The sequence below is a fragment of the Thunnus maccoyii genome, chromosome 1 (assembly GCF_910596095.1).
Source record: "Thunnus maccoyii chromosome 1, fThuMac1.1, whole genome shotgun sequence".
Lineage (NCBI taxonomy): Eukaryota > Metazoa > Chordata > Actinopteri > Scombriformes > Scombridae > Thunnus > Thunnus maccoyii.
In genome coordinates this window covers 16,703,409-16,723,130 of record NC_056533.1, presented here as the reverse complement: position 1 = coordinate 16,723,130, position 19,722 = coordinate 16,703,409, and the positions used below count along the sequence as shown (strand labels likewise).

Sequence of the window (19,722 nt, the reverse complement as noted above, 5' to 3'; positions counted from 1 at the left end):
CTGCATCTATTTTCTCTCTCCTCCCTTTTTATTTGTCCTTGCTTATTCCTCATCTCTCCTCAGTTTTCTTTTTGTAATATTCTCTCTTTATCCAACTCTCGTCTCTGCCCCTGGGGCTCATGGTTTGTTCCTGAGACAAAAAATATCATCCATGAAGTTTCACTAATTAACTACTCCAAGTGTGTGTGTGTGTGTGCTGACTCTCTCTCTCCCTCTCCCAGGGTAACAATCAGTAATAGGTTAGCTCTATTTGTTGTATTTGTTCTGTGGAGTTGAATAAATAAGTTGGAATAAATAAATGAATTATTGAATAGTATGAATATAAATGGGACTGCGTTTCTATAGACAACACATGGATAGTGAAGTGATGAATAATGCACTGTTACATAGTTACTTTGTTACACAATTATGAAGGACCTATGTTTGTTGTAAAATAAAAAACAAACAGACTTTTAGTTCATCTAAGACGTGAAAAAGGTATTTCACACCCTCTATTCATGATTTTGACTTGAGGAAAGTTAATTAGGACTGAAAGAGTTTTTTATATGCAAAACATGAATGTAGGAACATTCACACAGATATAAATATGTTGTCACAATTCACTCACCCTCTGTTGTCTTGTCAGTAACACCTTCAGTGTCACCCGCAGCAGGTAAACCAAACAGTTGTCTTGTGAATCCAAATTTTTTTTTTTACTTTCTTGCCTCAGAAAATTTCAGTTAATTTTCCACTCTGTTCACAGCAGTGGAACAGCAGAGGCTGTCTTTAAATGATCTCAAAAATGTTGTAATTATGGGGTGAACATGCTTGAACAATCCAATAAATTGACAATAGCTCTTAGCCTGATTTCTGTCCAAAGTTTCATTTTTCCTGCTCTGTTTGCTTCACTCCATTGACCTTTTTTGCATTCGTGCACACCACTTTATTCACACTTTATTGTTTTTGTCTTATGTTCTGTCTTAATAAGTTATAGGGCTGCAACTAATGCTGCAATTAATCTGCCAAATATTCTTTCTATTTTTTCGTCTATTTTTATTTTAATCGATTAGATGTTTTGTCTATAAAATAATGTAAAAATACATCTATAATTTCCCACAGCCCAAGTTGATGTCTTTAGATGTCTTGTTTTGTCTTACCAACAGTCCAAAACCCAAAGTTTCAGTTTAACATCTCAGAAGACAAAGAAAACCATAAAATGTTCACATCTGAGAAGCTGGAACGAGCAAATGTTTGTAATTTTTACTAAAAAAAAATTACTAAAACGATTATTCAGTTATAGTTGCTGATTAGTTTCCTGTTGACAGGTTAATCAATTAAAAGATTAATTGTTGCAGCTCTAAATTAGAGTAAACATAGGCTTTTACATTTACAGTAGTTTTCCCCGCATTATTCTAAACGTCAGAGCCTCCGTAACTCATGTTTCTCGTGTTGTTTGAATGAGCTTTATTAGTGCTGGTTTCAGCTGATAGCTTTCATGTTGTTTTGGAGGCTTTTTAACCCACCAGGAATCTGTCAGAGTGCTGTACTCCAGTGTGCAACGAGCATTATATCAGTGTCTCCTCATTCTGTTGTCTGTCCTGCTCAGTGTTTGTGTGTGTGCATGTGCATGTGCACTGTAGGAGATGGATGAGGGTAATTTCCATTGGCCAAGGCACTACTTTATCACTATGGTGTACACACACATGCACACACACACATACTGTATATACATACACACATATCCCAAGGCATTAGTTTATCACTATATAGAACAAACAGGGTTTTAAATCAAAAGCAGATTACGTTGCACCTCCATACACACGCACAGACACGTACACACAGAAGAACATGGATGTTTATCCATATGCACAAGCACACATGGACACACTCTCACATGTGAAAGGTGCATGGACATTTACGGATGGCGGCCACAAGGGCATTCATACTGTCAGCTCAATGGTACAAGGTCACACTGAAGCAAACTGTATGTGGACACACAAACACATAAACAGTAAGAGGAAAGAAGAGAAGTAAAATAAAAAGATGAAGTTCCTGTAAGTGTTCCAATTTTATTTTATCTGTTTTTAAGTCAACATTTAAAAAAAAAAAAAAAGCTAGGCTGTGTTGTGCTGAAGTTTTTACGGTTAAATCATATTTTTGAGATTCATTTGTCCTTTCTTTAGGACAAGCCAATTCATATTCACACAACTCACTGTTATGCTAATTCCCTGATTGCATGTCTCTATGCTAATGACACCAGTTAAATTAGGAGTCTCTGTTCTGTGAAGGACATACACAGATGGGTGTGTGCGTGAGCGTGTGAGTATGTGCGTGGATGAAGGAGAGAGATCAAATATATAATAAGATGTAGACGACAGGGTAGCTTTACCTGTTTTCGTATTCTACACAAAAGTATTTTCTGTGTGTAGTCTTTGATACATATTTTAATGTCACAGAATACACAATCATAGGTCACAGAAATCAGAATAAATGTCAAATTAATCACTTAAGTCAAGTTGCTACTTGCATACAGAACAAATCACAACTCCTTTTTACCAGTTATATAAATTTTTCGCAAGTAGAAAGCTGCTGTAATATATCATGTTAAATCAACTTATTGATGGGTGTTTTGAGAACTCAGTATCAGTATCTACGGCAGGTATCTTTACAGATAACATCTGGTTGTAAGATTACAGGTGATCCCTCCCTGACAAGTAGCTTTTAAACCACCTCGGAAGCAGGTGAAGTGGTGCCAGAAATCTCTACTCAGATTGTCACATAATAGCACAATAGAAAACTGGCAGACAGACCATAGCTTAGTGGTAGTGGTAGTTTTCATGAATGCCTTCCCCTCTGTATTTTATTCACTGCAAAGTGTATATGAAGCACATAAAAAACCTTTTATTCTAGTCTGGCACAGGTTCTTTTCACTGTTCAAGACATTGCTCTGTTCACAGCATATTTATTCAGCATAAATGTAGTTTGAACAAGAGTTTGATGCTAGATTGAAGATATTTTCAAATAAAACAGGATTGTAAAGACCTGCTGTATCAAATACTGAGCCACCAACAGTAGTCAGGTGCCCAAATGAACACTGAAACAGGTTTTGCTCACTGTAATCATTCCTCCCGAAAATACTGGCCATTAAAAGATCCACTTCAAATGGGCTTACAATGTAAGTGATGAGGGACAAAATAATCCCCAGTCCTCATTTTGTGCAAAAGATTATTTAAAAGTTTATCTGAAGCTTATACGGGGCTTCAGCAGTCTGAGTTAGTCAAATCAAGTGGATATATTCCAGAGTTACAGTTTTGTTCTGTTTCATTGTAGAGAGGCGGTGGAAGGACTTTTAAAAAAAGAGGTAAATTTGGAGCTAAAAAGACAATGGCAGCGTTGAAAGATATCTTCTTGATATGACTAATTTGGACAGCTGAAACTTTACATTTGCTTCAGATAAACCTTTAAATACATTTTTTTACACAGAAGGAGGCTTGTCGACTTTGTCCCCCAATCACTAACATTGTAAGTGCATGAAAGGATCTCTTAAAGGTCAGTATGAACCAAAGAGACACATAGCAGGACAGGAAGGAAAACATTTAGAAGACATGAATTTTTAGAACTAAAAAGACGGACACGGAGACTAGAAAGTAGTCATCTGAGCCTGCACTCAGAAAACAGCAAATCCCATAATCCTTTTCTCTTACCCAGGAAGCCATCCTCATAACACTGGGAAGGCAACATCCACTCAACCCTTGTGTGGCACATATAGTAAGACATGCCCATGTTTGCATGCACACACACACACACACACACACACTCTCTCTGTCTTTAATGTTTGTAATGGTAATGGTGTCATTATTAGGATGACTATTGATTAAACATTATCTGTGTCATAAAAACACCATTATAATTACAACCTAGTCTGCTCAAAACATGCAGGGACACACGTGTAGCATATAAATGCATGAGCTTTGGATGGTACGATTGTAGTGTGTAAGCATTTAGACATGCCTGAACACACAAACACACACACACAGGTATACACACAGATAACTGGATGAAGCATTTGACCTTTAACCCAACGGTCATCCTGGAGTGGGAGGTAATTGTAGTTTTACAACCCGGGGGATTATGTGTGTGTTTGTGAGTGTGAGTGTGGGTGTGTGGGTGTATAAAGACATTCATCGGGGCGTGTTCCTCTAATGATAGTGGGCTCTCTAGAGACAAGACAGCGCTCATAGACATTATTCATAATTTTCTTAATAATATATTTTGGCCAAGTGCTTAAAGATGTTTGAATTTTACACAAACTGTTTTTTGTCATCCCTTTGTTTCTGAGGGCATTGCTCTATTTTTTAGAAGAATTACAATTTTCAATCAACCAATCAGAGCTGTTTTTTTTAGGATTAAGGTCAATCAGCTACCTCTTTGATTTGAACAGTGACCTGGTAGCTCTTGTTAGAACCTGTTACTGTCAGCGAGAACATGAAACCAACAGAAATGACAGCTGCTAAAATTACCAGAGACGACTCAACATCTCCATGATTCATTCTCAAAAGAAAAAGACATGATAGACTTTAAAGGCTGTGTTTATCATTGCATAATGTGCTGGAATGCGCAGGCAGGCAGGCAGTTTTTATTGTGTTTTACATTCACATTCACAGCCTTAAGGATTAAATATCATATTTGACTCACCATTTTGGCTTATGAAAGCAAATTCTTAAATTCATCTGACATTGCATAACAGTAAGAATATATCTTATATTTGGTATCCCAGACCTTTTTAAAAATTTAATATATATCCATTTGTGTGGTGGAGTATAATAAATCACAAACCAGTACAGTTACCATGGAGATGCTCTCTGTACACCTGTGCATGTGACGATGCAAATAAGGTCTGCTCAGAACAAAGCTAAAGCATGAAAAGGAATGCATGCTGGCATTTTAACACAATAAAATCATGCAGTGGCTCATGCACATAAACAGCGCATAGCTTTTGGAACAACATTTAACAAAAACTCCCTCATTTCGCCATCTTTGCGATTGTCATGCAGCAGTGTGACTATGTACAGAAAGTTCTGACATTTAGGATGTGAAGTTGTACAGAGCCTTGGAAGTTCTGCATGATAAAATACCAGAAGTTAAAAATCCCCAGAAGTTGAAAATTAATTGGCAAAAGATCAGCAGTTGCTTGAGCGCCCCGCGAACCTGAATAGGATAAGAAGTATTGAATATGGATGGGAGGGGGGGATCACCAGTTACTTGGCAACCACCAGAGTGTTAAGATGTTTTACCCCAAAAACGTGTCCAAACTCACTATTTGTATGCCTTTGGGCTTGTTCTGTAATGCATACAGCCGATGGCGCAGTCCTAGTACAATGCTGACATCTCTCTTATGAGTGTCAGAGTCTCCTGGAGGCACACGTGTCAATCAAGCATCAAACAGTAACAGCAGTGATAGCTCTTCATATACCAGCTTCAACACAGGGAAATCAAATTAAGGACAAGATGGCATGTGTGTTAAACATCAGCAAAGAGGAAGCTCATTGACTAATAGAAGATCCCCTCTAAATGCACTTACAATATAAGTGATGGGGGACAAAATCCACAGTCCTCATTGTGAGCAAAAATGTATTTTAAATGTTTTCTTAAGATAATGTAAGGCTTCAGCCATCTGAGTTAGTCAAATATCTTCCACAGCTACAGTCTTTATAGTAAAAAATTCCCTCTTTGTGTCTCGATGGACAGTGTTCTCCTGTTCAGTTGCAGAAGAAGAATTGAAACAAAAAGAAAGAATCTGGCACTAAAAGTACTGTAACTCTGACAGATACTGACTTGATTTGACTAATTTTCCTCATGTTCAAGTAAACTTTTGGGCAATTTTTGGGCATCTGACTGTTGTTTTGGGACAGACTTGAAAAAATGTGAATCTGTCTTTTAATTAAATAGCAGCACTTGACTAAGTTAGCACCACTGAAATAAATATAAATTTTAGATTCTCCAAGGTTTATTGCAGAATATTGTGTGGGCTCTCCATTTTCTAAACCAACTTAGAAACAATTTTCTGCTCCTGCTTATGGATGATTAGTGTATATGGTGATCTGACAATAGTTTATTGTATTTGCTGTCAGATTGTATTTTTACTGTTGGTGTAAGGTATTAATATTTTTAATATCTTTCAAACAGAAGCACAAAGGCATGTTTACATTTCTAGTCAACTACGAACGTTTGTAGATCTTGAATCATCGTCATTCATTTGAAGATACTTGAACATCCAGGTGCCTCACAAGAGCAGGTTTCAGCCAAAAGGAGAGGAATACAGCAATACACATGAAGTTCTTTGGTTGGAAGTGATGCACTTTAAAGATGAAATGAATCCTCTGTTAGGTCAGTTTTACATTTTTATAAAACAGCTGGTGCATGAGCATTTGCATGATCGAGCACTGAGTGAATCCATATGGTCACAATCCAGACCTTCACACTCACGTGGCCTTACTTAACTGAATGTGAGAGATTAAAAGTAGAAAAAGGATGAGAATAGTGTTTGTGTTTCATAAATCAGCCACAAAATCCAATCCAGCACAACACTGAAACACTGAGGCTGATTGATGTATGTCATATACTGTATGTTCAGTAACCTGCGATTGCATTTGCATTTGGAAGTTGTGGGTACAGCGAAGGCATGGACGAAAAACCCATTCAGAGCCGACTGCCTGCTGCCTTCAGAGTGGAGGGAAGAATAGTTATTCCCCCGTGAAACATCCTTTGATTCAGACTACGGCAGAGCAGTCATGCAGTAAAAACCGATTTCCTACAGCACAAAGAATACTGCTCTGAAAACAATATCCTGCTCTTTTTATCTATACCAACCCCTATTCTTCTGATTTAACCTGCCCCCAGACTGTCTGCTTGGCTAAACTTCACTCTTTCTTTTCTTGTTTTATTAATTTCTTGCTTACCTGTTTTATGTAGCTATCTTGCATACTTTCTTTCTTACTTTTCTTGTTAAGTAAGCAAGAGACAAAGTGAAAAGAAACAGAAACCAGATCACCCTCCAAGGTCATGTCCGCACTTAAGCAGCAGTAACGCTGGATGTGCTGCAGCTGTGGGCCAAACTCAGCTAAAATTTACAGTATAAACACTTCTATCTTGGTATGTGTTTGGGTTTGTATGTGTAGCCTGCATTGTTGGGTGTTGTGTAACCTTTACCACTGACTGATCAAAGAACCGCTGCATACTTGAGCTCCTCAGCATTCACTCCTTTTTACAGCCTTTTACTGTTGGCCACTGAGCAGCTTACCTGAAGCAGTTAATGGTTTTAAGCATTGCTAAATGCTCTGCTCAAGTCATTTACTGTATGTGCCAAGAGTACAAGTTACCTGATTTGTTGACAGTGATAGGAAATAAGAGAAAGACTAAGCTGGAGCTGCAGAATTTATCCATCTGAGATACGAGAACACACAGGACTGCTTGAGTTATATTATCTTGCTAATCATGTTCAAAATGTGACCTTTACTGTACAAGGCAGCTTAGTTAGGGACATGTAAACAATATTTACAAAATGCTTGGAAGGAAAAATGAAGAAAAAATAGCCAAGGGATTAAATCTGTGGATATTAGGGGAGATTTAGTGTTACTGATATGATTTTAACACATTTACACTCACACACATGTTTTTTTCCACAAGCTGTAGTGTAGAGGTGTGGCTAAATGTTGCAGTAATATACAGTATAGCACAGCCAGAGACATGCATGTGACTGTGTGTATGTGTATGAGTGATACATAGTTTATTCCATAAATCTGCTTCCATATATGTTTTCCTGTGGTCTGCATGTACAGTGTGTATGGACAGTGTGTGTTTGTGTGTGTGTGTGTGCTCACATTGGTGCTGCAGCTTACGAGATCATCAGCTGAAAATGTGCCAACTTGACAAAAACACATGTCGACTTTCTTTTCTTATTTCTCTCAGAGATGATTGGGTATCAGCATGGAAAAGAGTCATTAGAGAGCGAGAGGCAATCTCGTGTTCGATTACACACAGCCCGGGGCTAATGGGGTGTGTGTGTGTGTGTGTGTGAGTGAGTGAACAAGAGAGAGAATAAGAAATATTAGCTTCTGCGCACATGCACACATAGTACTTGCTTGTGTTTTGGTGACACACATACATATGTAGTGTACTGTATATGGTTGTGTTATATGTGTTTATAATAACACCAGTGAACCATACTATTATCCTGATTGGAATCTTTATCATTTGTACATTAGCACAGATTTATATAAACTCATAAAGATCAACTCAGTGTCTTGTTTAGTTTAGATGTTTAGTGTCTTTTTTTCTAAAAGATCAAACTGTAAAACCTCTTGACTTGACTCTTGGCTATACTTTTCAAAGCTGTTAATACTGCTAATACTGTAGCTGTTTTTTTTCCTTCTGTGGCTTTCCACTCAATATTCTTTTCCATGTTTTCCCAAGGTGCACCTACAGTATCTAATTCAGCCCTCCTGCTCTCGTTCACGCTCAGCAACTTCACTAACAAGTTCACTAACGAGTTTGAACACATTTTTGCTCCACTGTCTTCTCTCCCTCCCTCCCTCTGTTGTATCAAGCCTTTTCTCTCTCCTTCCTCTGTCTTTTGCCCCGTCCCTCCTCCCTCCATCGCTCCTGCCTTCCTGCTGCTTCTTAACTCTCCTTCACACCTGCCTCTTCACGTCTTATCTCTCCCCTTTGCCTCCTGTACTTCCCTCATCTCCCCTTTCTCTCACACTCTCCCTCCTATCCCATCCTGAGGTGGTTGGCTGTTTTACGCTTGTTTAGACAGAGACAGACTCTTGAGGCGTGTGTGTGTGTGTGTGTGTGTGTGAGAGAGAGAGAGAGTTGGAGGAGCAATGAGGAAAAAAGCAAGGATAGATGAGGGAATAGATGAGAATTGGGATGTAGGGACCCTTTTATATTATTGTGTTGTACTTTTTGTGAAATAGACCAGAAAACATACACATGATATGCAGTACTTACATCTCCTCTGAACTCCTCTCTTATTCTCTCTTTCAATTTCAACATCTAGAATGAGGAGTCATAGGTTTGGGTGGTAATTTCTGTTTGACATTTGCCAGATTTGTCGGTCATTTAATTAAAAGAGCAATAACTCAACAGATAAAGTCAAGTCTTGGGGTTAGAAGTGCCAGAACTGGGTTGGAGACTCCATGCAAAAAAATACTCAAGCAAAAAAAAATCAGATCAGACATAAATGTTAGAAAATAGATGAAAACATTTTTTTTTATGTATAAGCAATCAATGGGATTGGCAGCAATCAGGGGAAAACAAAGCCTGGCTGTTAAATATTGATGCTGCTGATTTTGTGACACTAGAGATGCACAACTTCAAAAGACATTAAAAAGAAATAGTTTGACTGTTACCTAGAATTTTAAAAGCCTAATTGAATAAGTGCATGTAGCTACAGGTGTGGAGCACTGGGATCACATTTTGCTAAACTGCACTGTCAGCTGTCCAGTCTGCAGAGCAGCTGGACACTGATTTAATTTAAGCATCCTTCAGATGGTACCATAACTCAAGCTCAGACCTCAGGCTATAAAATAATACTGTGGATTGTCACTGTAGCACTTGACAGGTGCTCTCTGCCAGCAGTGTACAAGCACATCTCACTGCCTTTCAGCACACACACATACACACACACACACAGTGCACTCTGTGGCAGCTGGTTCACAGAGGAAAGTTAGCTGGCTGCACCTCAGGGGTCATCTCATCAGGACAGAGCCAGTCTGTCACCACCATTCAGTCAATAGAGAAGGTGACCTAACAGCGAACCGTGTGTCTCTAGCAGCAGCAGGTCGGGACTCACATCCAACCACACTGCTGTTCTGCAGCTCTAGCAGTTCATGACTAACCAAATAGAGGCCTACCAGTGGAAAACAATGTTTTAGGAGGTTCATATTCACATAACAGATAGATTAAATCTTGATGGAGTGTAGTGTGTAGGGTCAGGGATGCACCGATCCAACTTTTTCTCTCCCGATACCAATTCTTGATATCTCAGCTCAGAGAATCTTCAGATACCGAGTACAACTTCCATACCAGTGCTTTCCTTTTCCCATATTTAAAATCTGTACAGTATGCTTGACTGTATGTGAGTTATTGGAACAATTTTATATAAGGTAACATGAGGTTAGGGATTGCTGTGGTGCTAAAAACTGAGTTGGTGGTTGAATGACTGTGACAGATATTGGAAACACTGAATGTTCTAATGACACTGACAAAGAAACTGTATTTAATGTGGATCAATCATGTCATGGCTAATACCTGATCCACTAAACAAGGTCAGTATCTGTGCCAATCTGACATAGAGAATGTTTTGGAGATTATATATATATATATATATATATATATATATATATATATATATATATATATATATATATATATATATATATATATATATGTAACAGTTTGTTTTTAATATGAGATTTGAAACATGACATGACTCTGTATGTATTACGATTTTTTTTTTATGATCATCCTCAGTGTGTCTGACCTCTTATACACTGCAATCAATTCAAGTAAGAAATCTTTGTAGAAACATGAAAAAGAAGCTTTTTTTTTAATCTCTGTACATCTGCTTATTTTGGAACTTTGGCCCAATTAGAGTGACAGAAAGGTAACAAAAATGAGAGCTGAGACAGAAAGAGAAATAAAAGATAATTAAAGCTTTAAAAAAAACCAGTTGAGTGTTTTTTTCTGTTTATGTGCACAAGACAGTGAACATGAACTAGTAGATGATGTTTAGCCTCACTTTTTTATGAGTAATTCTGTCAATGTGTTTGCCTGTCTATTGAGAGATGAAAGAACCATGATTAGGTCATAAATACTTTATCAAAGCATTATTTGTGCACACACACACACACACACACACACTCACACACCCACACACACACCCACACACACACAGACGCGGCCTTTGATTGCGTCTGATGGCCTTTGTAGTTTATCCCAGATTGACAGTAATTGAACCGATTCCAACAACATTAAAGACATAAACCATCCAGTCACACGTTTTTTTGAACTGACATGACGGGACAAAGCAAACCAGTCCAACTCCTCCGATATGAGATGACAAGACCTCCCGCTCCCCACCGTCCCAAACCCCCATCCATCCACTTAGAAATGTGCCACCCGTGTATGTTTCCAAAATGTCAGTGAAATCATTTTGATCTGCCCCTCCCTCCATGAATACTTAATGTCAGCGCACACATTCACAGCGCAAGTCCCGCTGCTGACTGGAGTTTACTGTGACCATACAGGTTAGTGTAGACACCACAGTGTGTTCCTGTTCTTGTCTTGCAGCAGCAATCGATGGGCAAGTTTAGTTTGTGATTTAATCACATCTACACTCATTTCATCTCAGTAGTTAAATCCAGTGCAGGCTGCATTGTTAAGATGCTTCATATATCTATAGTTTCATTCTGGTCATTGCACAACACTACTTTGATGGATAGCCATGAAATTTGATATATACATTCATGTCCCCCACAGAATGAATTGTAATAACTTTGGTGATTCTTTCATTTTTGATATACCGGTATTATCAGTTCAAAATTTAATTTCAGCCAGTACTTTGTACTCGTCGCTGTGGGCTCGTCAACACCTGCAGGCTGCTTATTAATATTGTGTAAATAAGCAACCTATGACATCAATTTGTGTGACTTTTTTGCAAAATAGCACTTTTTTGTTTTGTTTGTATCCATCATCTTGGAGGGAAATACAAAAAAAAAATATCCCAGGAACTGCATTAATAATATACTCCACATCTGCAAAGACTAAACGTCATAACCCACCACTGCATCACTTTTCCTTTCGCAGTTTTCAGCAAATGACTTCAGAGTTGCCAGGCAAATCTGCCCTCATATGCATGTAGTTGACATTTTTCAACTTTTGACCCCTTTCTAATTTATGAAAAGCTGTTCAGGTGGTGAAGAAGAAGAGTAGTGGACACTGTGGTCTGTTCAGGGGAGGTGATGCCCTGTTCTGCCAGATTTTACAGCTTTTGCCTGCATGGTTTGACAGGAAAGTCTGAACATTTTGAGTTAAGTTTGATTTTGGGGGTTCGATGTTGAAGTTATGAAATTAAAACATCATTGACTTTTTCCATTTAGTCAAAACATTTGAAGAGGCATAAAGAGATTCTAAACAAGACTCAGAAAGGCAAGACTCTCAAGTAAATTAGGTGTCAATTCTTAAAGTTTATAGGTCTGTATTTACATGCATGAGTTGAGTAAATTAACAGGCATTGGCAGATGAAAGCACAGGAAAATAGATAAATCAACAGACTAACAAACTCTCATTTTTAATCAATATTTTCTTTTTAGTGGAAAGGAGATCTTAAATTCAGTGTAGTACTTATTTATCTCTCCACATCCTACTGTAGCAGTTATTAAGTGTTAACCTACAGTAAGTCCAAAATGCATCAAAAGCATGAAGAAATGCATTTTTTTTTGTTTTTTATTCCCCTCACAGAAGATGACATTTTGGAGACAGGCTGCTTTTGATCTTTTTTTTTTCCATTTTCCACATCACAGGCTGCTCACCTCTCCCTTCACTCATTCGCCTGTTTTTGCCTCTATTCCTCTATCTCACATTCATCATCTCTCCAAGATTCATCCAAATATAATCAGCAGAAATATTGTGTGTGACAGGCAGAAAAATAAATGAGCAAATGAATGGATGTGGGGACTGACATTTTGAAGAAAACCTATAGCGTTTAATTAGTTTCAAAACCCACGCACATAAAAACCAGGCATGTGCACGTGATACGAGTGCACAGAACAGTATCCGCGGGTGGAAAAGTATCCTCGCGAGAAAGCATTTCTGCTCCATGTGCACAAATGTGGTCCCGCAAGCACGGGGCTTTGACTAGCGTGAGCTTGACCCTCCCTACATGCTTGCAACTGCTCAACTCTCGCTCGCTCGTCAAGTTGAGTTTTGAGACTTTGGAGGCAGACCTTTGATTGGCTGTTTGGTTTGATCACTGACAAAGTGGAAGACAGGCAGTCACTTATGAAAAGCCTATTTAAACACACTTTCAGATTTGTGAAACCTTTATTTTGCTTATGAAAACAGAAAAAAGGGCAATTTCACTATTTTTTTTCCATCCAGACCACATTAGACCAGGTCCAGATAGATTATCAAGGAGACTCCAGAGACTCATTAAAACACAGTTTCAGATTTGTGAAAAAGGGCAATTTCTTTTCTACCTCTGGTGAGATGTGGAATCGTGATGTGAATTTCTAGCCTCAAAATTAGTGAAATCGCCCCTTTTTTGTGTTTTCACAAATAGAATAAAGGTTTCACAAATCTGAAAGTGGTTTTAAACTGTGTTAAGGCTTTTGCTACGATGCCTAACACTTTTCCATTAGAGTAAGTGGTAAAAAACAGAGAATCAGCCACTAAATATCATTATTTATGTTTCCCTTTGATCTCTCAGACAACCACTTGTCTTCCACTGTGTCAGTGATCAAACCAAACAGCCAATCAAAGGTCATGGTCAGTATTCTAAGTGACCAATCAAAGGAGCGGACTGTCTATTCCATTTCTGCCTCCAAGTCTTAGGGAGGGTCAAGTTCATGCTCATCACAACACCGTACTCGCAGGACCACATTTGTGCACACAGTGCAGAAATGCTCTCTCGCGAGGATGCTTTTCCGCTTGCGGATACTGTTCTGTGCACTTGTATCACGTGCCTGGTTTTTATGTGTGCGGGTTTTGGAACTAATTAAATGCCATGAAAACCCTTCCAAAAAATGCATGCCTCGGTTTCTTTTGTACAAATGCAGTAAATCGTGTAATTCTCTACACTGGGTAAGACAGTAGCTGAGTCATATCAGGCCCATAATTCGCATTAAGAACCTGCTGTTAAGAATTTCAGCTCTTTTATTTGCTGGAGAGCTCCTTTCACTTCGTTTTGTGAAAAGCAATTCATTCACTCAAGATGGGTATAAAGTAGCCCTCTAGACATTAACATCTCTCTCTCTGACCTTCTCCTGACCTTCTCCCAAATTCATCCCTCCCCATAGAGTGTCACCTCAAAGGAACTCATTCTCGCAGCAGTGTCTCTCTCTCTCTCTCTTTATTAATGGGGAGGTTATAAATAAACAGGTCAACTGTGGGCCGCACTTACCACTCTCATCATAAGGAGAAAACAGCCATCACCATGGTTACTGATGGATACATGCTCACCTAGAGGTTGTGTTGTATTATGTGCTAGTTCTTTGCATGCTCAAAGCAGTGAGGATATCTTATAGACGACACTCTGCACTCGTTTTTTTTAAAGATAGATACAATAGATAAAAAGAATTCATAGAATTCATACAGGTGATACTCACCTTCTTCTTTTTTTTTTTTTTTTTTTTAAAGAAAGTGATCTCACTGCATATTCTGTAGGTGTAACTAATGTTGGGCTGCAACTAACAATAAAGCAATGATAAATCTGCCAGTTATTTTCTAGATTCATTGATTAATCATTTGGTCTTGTCATAATACTGCCCATCATAATCTCCCAGAGCCCAAGATGACATATTCACATTGTAACAGTCTGTAACCCAAAGATATTCATTCAGTTTACTATCATAAAAGACAAGGAACACCTTTAAATATTCCCATTTGAGAAGCTGGAACTAGACTTTGTGGGGCATTTTTGCTGAAAAAATGACTTAATTAGGTAATTACTAGAACTGTTGCAGACTCATTTTCTATCAATTGACTAATCGTTCCAGCTGTTGTCTAAAGCGACTCTGAAAAGCACTGTAAGGAAAATGTAGCAAATGTTTGAAAATAATATTTGAGCATTGTCCTGCAGCGATGTTTCTGTTTAGGGCTAGTGGAGTGTTGTAAATCAGCAATGGTGCACATGTAGTGTTGAAGTATATAACTCATTTGGGATAGCTCTCAACATGGTGAACCCTGCAAGATAGAATGAGGGTGTAGTAGATGGAATCAGACTGAGCCTCCGTTTGCTGTAGTTTAACTTAATTTGGCATCAGTTGTCAACAAACAGAGCAACAGTGTTGAGATTAAGGAGCAGTTCAAAGTGTCTATTGACAATTTATGAGGTGAATTCTTCTATCTGGTGACAACAGCTGCAACAGATCATGTTGTACAGTACAGTGATGAGAGCTGCTACCTCTGTAGAAGGATTGTTACTGTTACTTTACTTTGATCCAGACAGGGAGAGATGAAGGGGGTCAGATGAAGGTGTGGGAGTCAGATAGAAACTATTCTATACATATAACTATAGAAACTATTTTGTGTACCATTTGTGTAAAGCAGGGAGGCCTCCTTATATATGTATGTGTGTGAGTATGTGAGTGTGAGGGATGCCAAAGGCGTTTACCAGCCGGCTCTGCAGATGTGGATGTTCTGCTAGAGTGATTCTCATCCCCTGAGAGAGAGTTAGTGTATGTGTGTGTGTGTGTGTGTGTGTGTGACAGAGAGAGATCTATGCCCAGCTGAGTGCCCTGTTTGTTTAAATTTTCACTTCACTTCATCACCCCCCTCCCTCCTCTCAGAACCATCCTTTCTGTTTTCTCTGCATGACCGTCCCTTTATCCCTGCTGCCACTAACCCATGCTGCCTTTTCCTAATAAGGTGAAAACTGTGGGAGACTCAAAGCTTTATAAAGGAGACCAATGTACGATATGGGCAAAGGAAATTTAAATTAATTGAAGTTTCAGTCGTAGTACTCTTTGCTCTCTCTCACTCAGCCACTTGTGCACTCTTTCTGAATGCCAGTTGATCTGAAAAGGTCGATGCTTGTGGTCCAGCAAGGTTTCTTGACCCTCCTCTTCACTTTATTTGCTACCTGATTGTGTGTATTTCTGTGATTTAGCAGTTATGTGTTGGAATTGCAGTTCCACACTCAAGTGTTTAAGTGGTTATACACAGATTAACCTGTGACTGCAGGCTCATATCAATGTGTCCACTGCACGTTTAGTTATCTCCTGCATGAAGGGGGTATGTGTGTGTTGGGGGCGTGCAACACACATACAACAAAACACCATACATACAGTGTTAATATATAAAAAGCATTGCATATCAAAGCATTTACCATATATTAATTCTAGGGCTGCAACTAATTATTATTTTCCTTATTGATTAATTTACAGATTATTTTCTTGAATAATTATGTTTTTTTCATGAAATGTCACAAAAAATTTGAAAAAAAATGCCAATCTTAATTTCTGACCAACAGTCCAAATCCCAAAGATATTCAGTTCATTATATGCAGTATGATGAAGAAAAGCAGCAAATCCTCACATTTTAGAAACTGAAAACCGTTTTTTTGCTTGAAAAATGCCTGAAACGATCTATTGATGACCAACATAGTTGCAGATTAATTTTCTGTGGATCAACAAATTGTTCAATTTATTGTATTACTCTCAGTAAAAAAAAACCATTTTGGCCAAATTTCTAACCATCTGTGTGTTTCCTCTAGTGGTGACACCTACTTCATAAACATCACATGAAAACACTTAACTGTTATTCTATTAGTATATGATGTATCTGTCTCCCCCCACTTTAATGCATGTTTTATGGCACAGGTGATGGATGTCTGTGAAAGCGACTGAATAACAATGAAGTGTAAGTGTATGTGTGAGATGACGAAGGAAGATTTGTGTGTGTTTGTGTTAAAGTGGGAGATTTTGGCAAAGATTTTGTGTATTTTTATGTTTGTGTGTGTGTGTTAGTGTATTCTGGTGTAATCACTTTCACTCCTGTTGGCTTTGTGGTGTTTAAGTTGCATAAAAAACCTCATTTCCCATGAGGCCCGACTCTAATGGTGTTCATTACAACTGCAGATTCATTTTGATGAGTCCTGGTTCTGGTGTGAATATCAGTGGGATGGGGAACATCTGTCTGTGGTTCACTATAAATCTTATTCCCCCGCCCCTCCCTGTCTGCATGCTTCTCCCTACAATTTTATCTGACAGTCTGAATACGAATGTTCCTAAAGTTACAATTATTTATCTACGTTCTGCATGGGACAGAAAAAAACCAGCAACCCATCACACACACAAACACACTTGTTTACCATCACTAGCTCTGTAATTGACAGATTGAAGACAGTCAGATATCTGTAACTTCTTTGATAACTTTTTTTTATTGTTTAGTGTGTTTATTGCTGTTTTCCCTTTTATCATCTCTCTGTCTCACTCTCTTAAACAACTTCATCAGGCATTTCCTTATTCAAACCATCTCTGTGCTATTTCTGTTAGTTGAAAGAGGCAAACCAAGTCTCACCCTCTCGTTTGAAATCTCTCCTCTTTTCTCTAAAAGCTTTGGCTCTTTCATTAATTCATTTCTGAAATGTGTCCTTTAAATCATGCAGACCACCCTGATGCATTGTGGTAGGTTTATACACACAAGTGTTACAGCTCGTACAGTGTTTATGTAGATTTATGATAACCATGTGAGTATAGTTCTAGTTGTGCCTTGTAGATGTTGGAAAGAAGATTATTTGGCTCAATCCAGTGTGTGCTCTCTGAGGATAAGACTGGATAGTTTGTGAGATTTTGTGATGTGATTTATAAACAAGTGTTAGGTTGGATTTGCTTGCATATGTTTCAAACAGAGTGTAAAGATTTGGATACATTCGTGTTTTTCAATACTTCATTTGTTTGCTTGCTTAAAGCAGTTATAATAAACATGTTTTATAGTAACAATGTATTAAATAACAATGTGTAATGTGAAGGGCGTTGCTCATAGTGATGAACCTACTGAGAATTATCACCAGACTCTGCAGCTTGGCTTTATGGAGCTTTATAGCAAGTTTCAGCTCATTGTTTAGCTGTCCAGCTGCAACTTTATTGTTTTGGTTCATTCTCACCCCTCTCATGGCGTCATTTTCAGCAGCAGCAAGCAGCTGTTTTCAGAGGAAAAAAAAGAAAGACACAACTCCAAATGAATGGTGATGTTGTTCTGTAACTGCTGGAAGTGTAAATGCTAAAATGCTAATGCGAAAAAGTTTGCTACATCTACTTAAAAGTTGATTATATGTCAGTCTTGTGTTTACAACTTGTTTCTGCTGCCCCCAAGTGTTCAAAAAATTTGTTAATGCAAGTGCAAAGATATTTGTGGCTGGAACAGAAACTTTTATTTCTGGGAAGTAATCACTGAATTGTAGAGGCCAAAAATATAAGATTAAGATCCTAGCAGCTCTGTGATGGTAACATCGGCATGCTAACATGCTCACAATGACAATGTTAACATGCCGATGTGTAGCAGCTATAATGTTTACCATGTTTACCATCTTAGGTTAGCATGTTGGAATGCTAACATTTGCTAATTGGCACTAAATATAAAGCACAGCCGAGGCTGATAGGAATTTCTTTAGTTTTACAAGTATTTTGTCGACCAAAGTGTTAGACAAATGAAGACTTTGACTTGCTAGATGAAAGACGAGCGGATCACTAAAGTCATTAGAATTTATGTTTTGGTGATCATGAATTTCTGTTCTGTTCTGGCAACATTGCCATCCTTCGAGCCACGCAGCCAGCATTGCTAAAAAACCAAACAAACCCTGAAGGCTTCTTAGTGTTGCTACTTCATACACAAATCTTCATTCTTAACATTATTTGTCATTTACAGTGTAACTGCTCTAAAACGTAGCAGTCTTCACTTTATACTGTGTAATAGAAAACAAATCATGTAGTTTCTTATAGAATTTGAAATGAAGTTTATGCCTTTACCTCATCTAAACAGCAATAAGCATTACAATCTACAGCGCTATGTTTAAAATGGTGCTCAGGAAATATTTGGCTGCAAATTCTTCCTCACATCCTTTAAAATGCACTAGAGTTGTAGCAAGGAGTCACTCCCATTCATCTCATATATCTGTCATATTGAGGGTGGTAAATTGGTTTCATACCAGCTCTGTTCCAAAGATATTACTGGGTGTATTTCTTTCTTCTGTATAGCTGTTGATGAATACTGTCTTTAAACATTTACTCATTCATCTCACAGGACCTTGAGGAAATATTTCACTTGTGCTATTAAAAATTAAATGTTGTATCATTGAAAGATTTTTTTTTTTTTTAAAAAACATGCTCAGGCCTTTTCTTTTTCAAAAAATCTTTATTATCTTTGAAAGAAAGAATTTTCCTGTCTCAAAAATAAGAAGATGATAGTTTTACACGCTCAAAAGCGCCTTCATCTCAAAACATGTCATGTTTCTTCGATGTGCCAGCAGGGCTTTGCAGGTGCCAAAGATATGTAAAAATGTTCAGAACATGTGATGAAAGGTACTGTTGGTTCCCTGAAGCAATTCAGCAAATAAATTCTCCCTCATCTCAACTTTTCACCCTCTTTCTCTCCTTTAGGTGACATCTAACTGTTTCACCATCAGTGACGGAGAGCTGCAAGAGATCGGAGTTGGGCTGTATCCTAGGTAACACACACACACACACATTCACACACAGCATACATATTCAAAAAGATTTATTACTTTCAATTTAGCTTATAATGTTTTTTAGATGGCACCTCTATCTCTCACTTATACAATAAAAATGCCACAAAATTTAAATGTAGTTACCTGACAGATCACCACAACCCAACCAACCCCACCCATCCCTTGCCCGCTCACGTTCAAAGCCCTCGCAGCTCCCCTCGCTTTTTTCCTGACAGTTCTTTGAAGTACAAGGAAGGAAGAGAGGAAGTGATTTTTTTATTGTGAAGGGAAAA

General features: G+C 38.2%; 1 protein-coding gene across 1 annotated transcript in view; it reads left to right on the top strand.

Annotated features, from left to right (window-relative positions):
* The window catches only part of smyd3 (SET and MYND domain containing 3), a 90,632-nt gene that overhangs the window by 48,711 nt on the left and 22,199 nt on the right, over window positions 1-19,722 (top strand). The window contains exon 6 of the mRNA XM_042414688.1: window positions 19,362-19,429. Within this exon, the coding sequence (XP_042270622.1) occupies window positions 19,362-19,429 (68 nt within the window). The remainder of the gene's footprint in view (window positions 1-19,361; window positions 19,430-19,722) is intronic.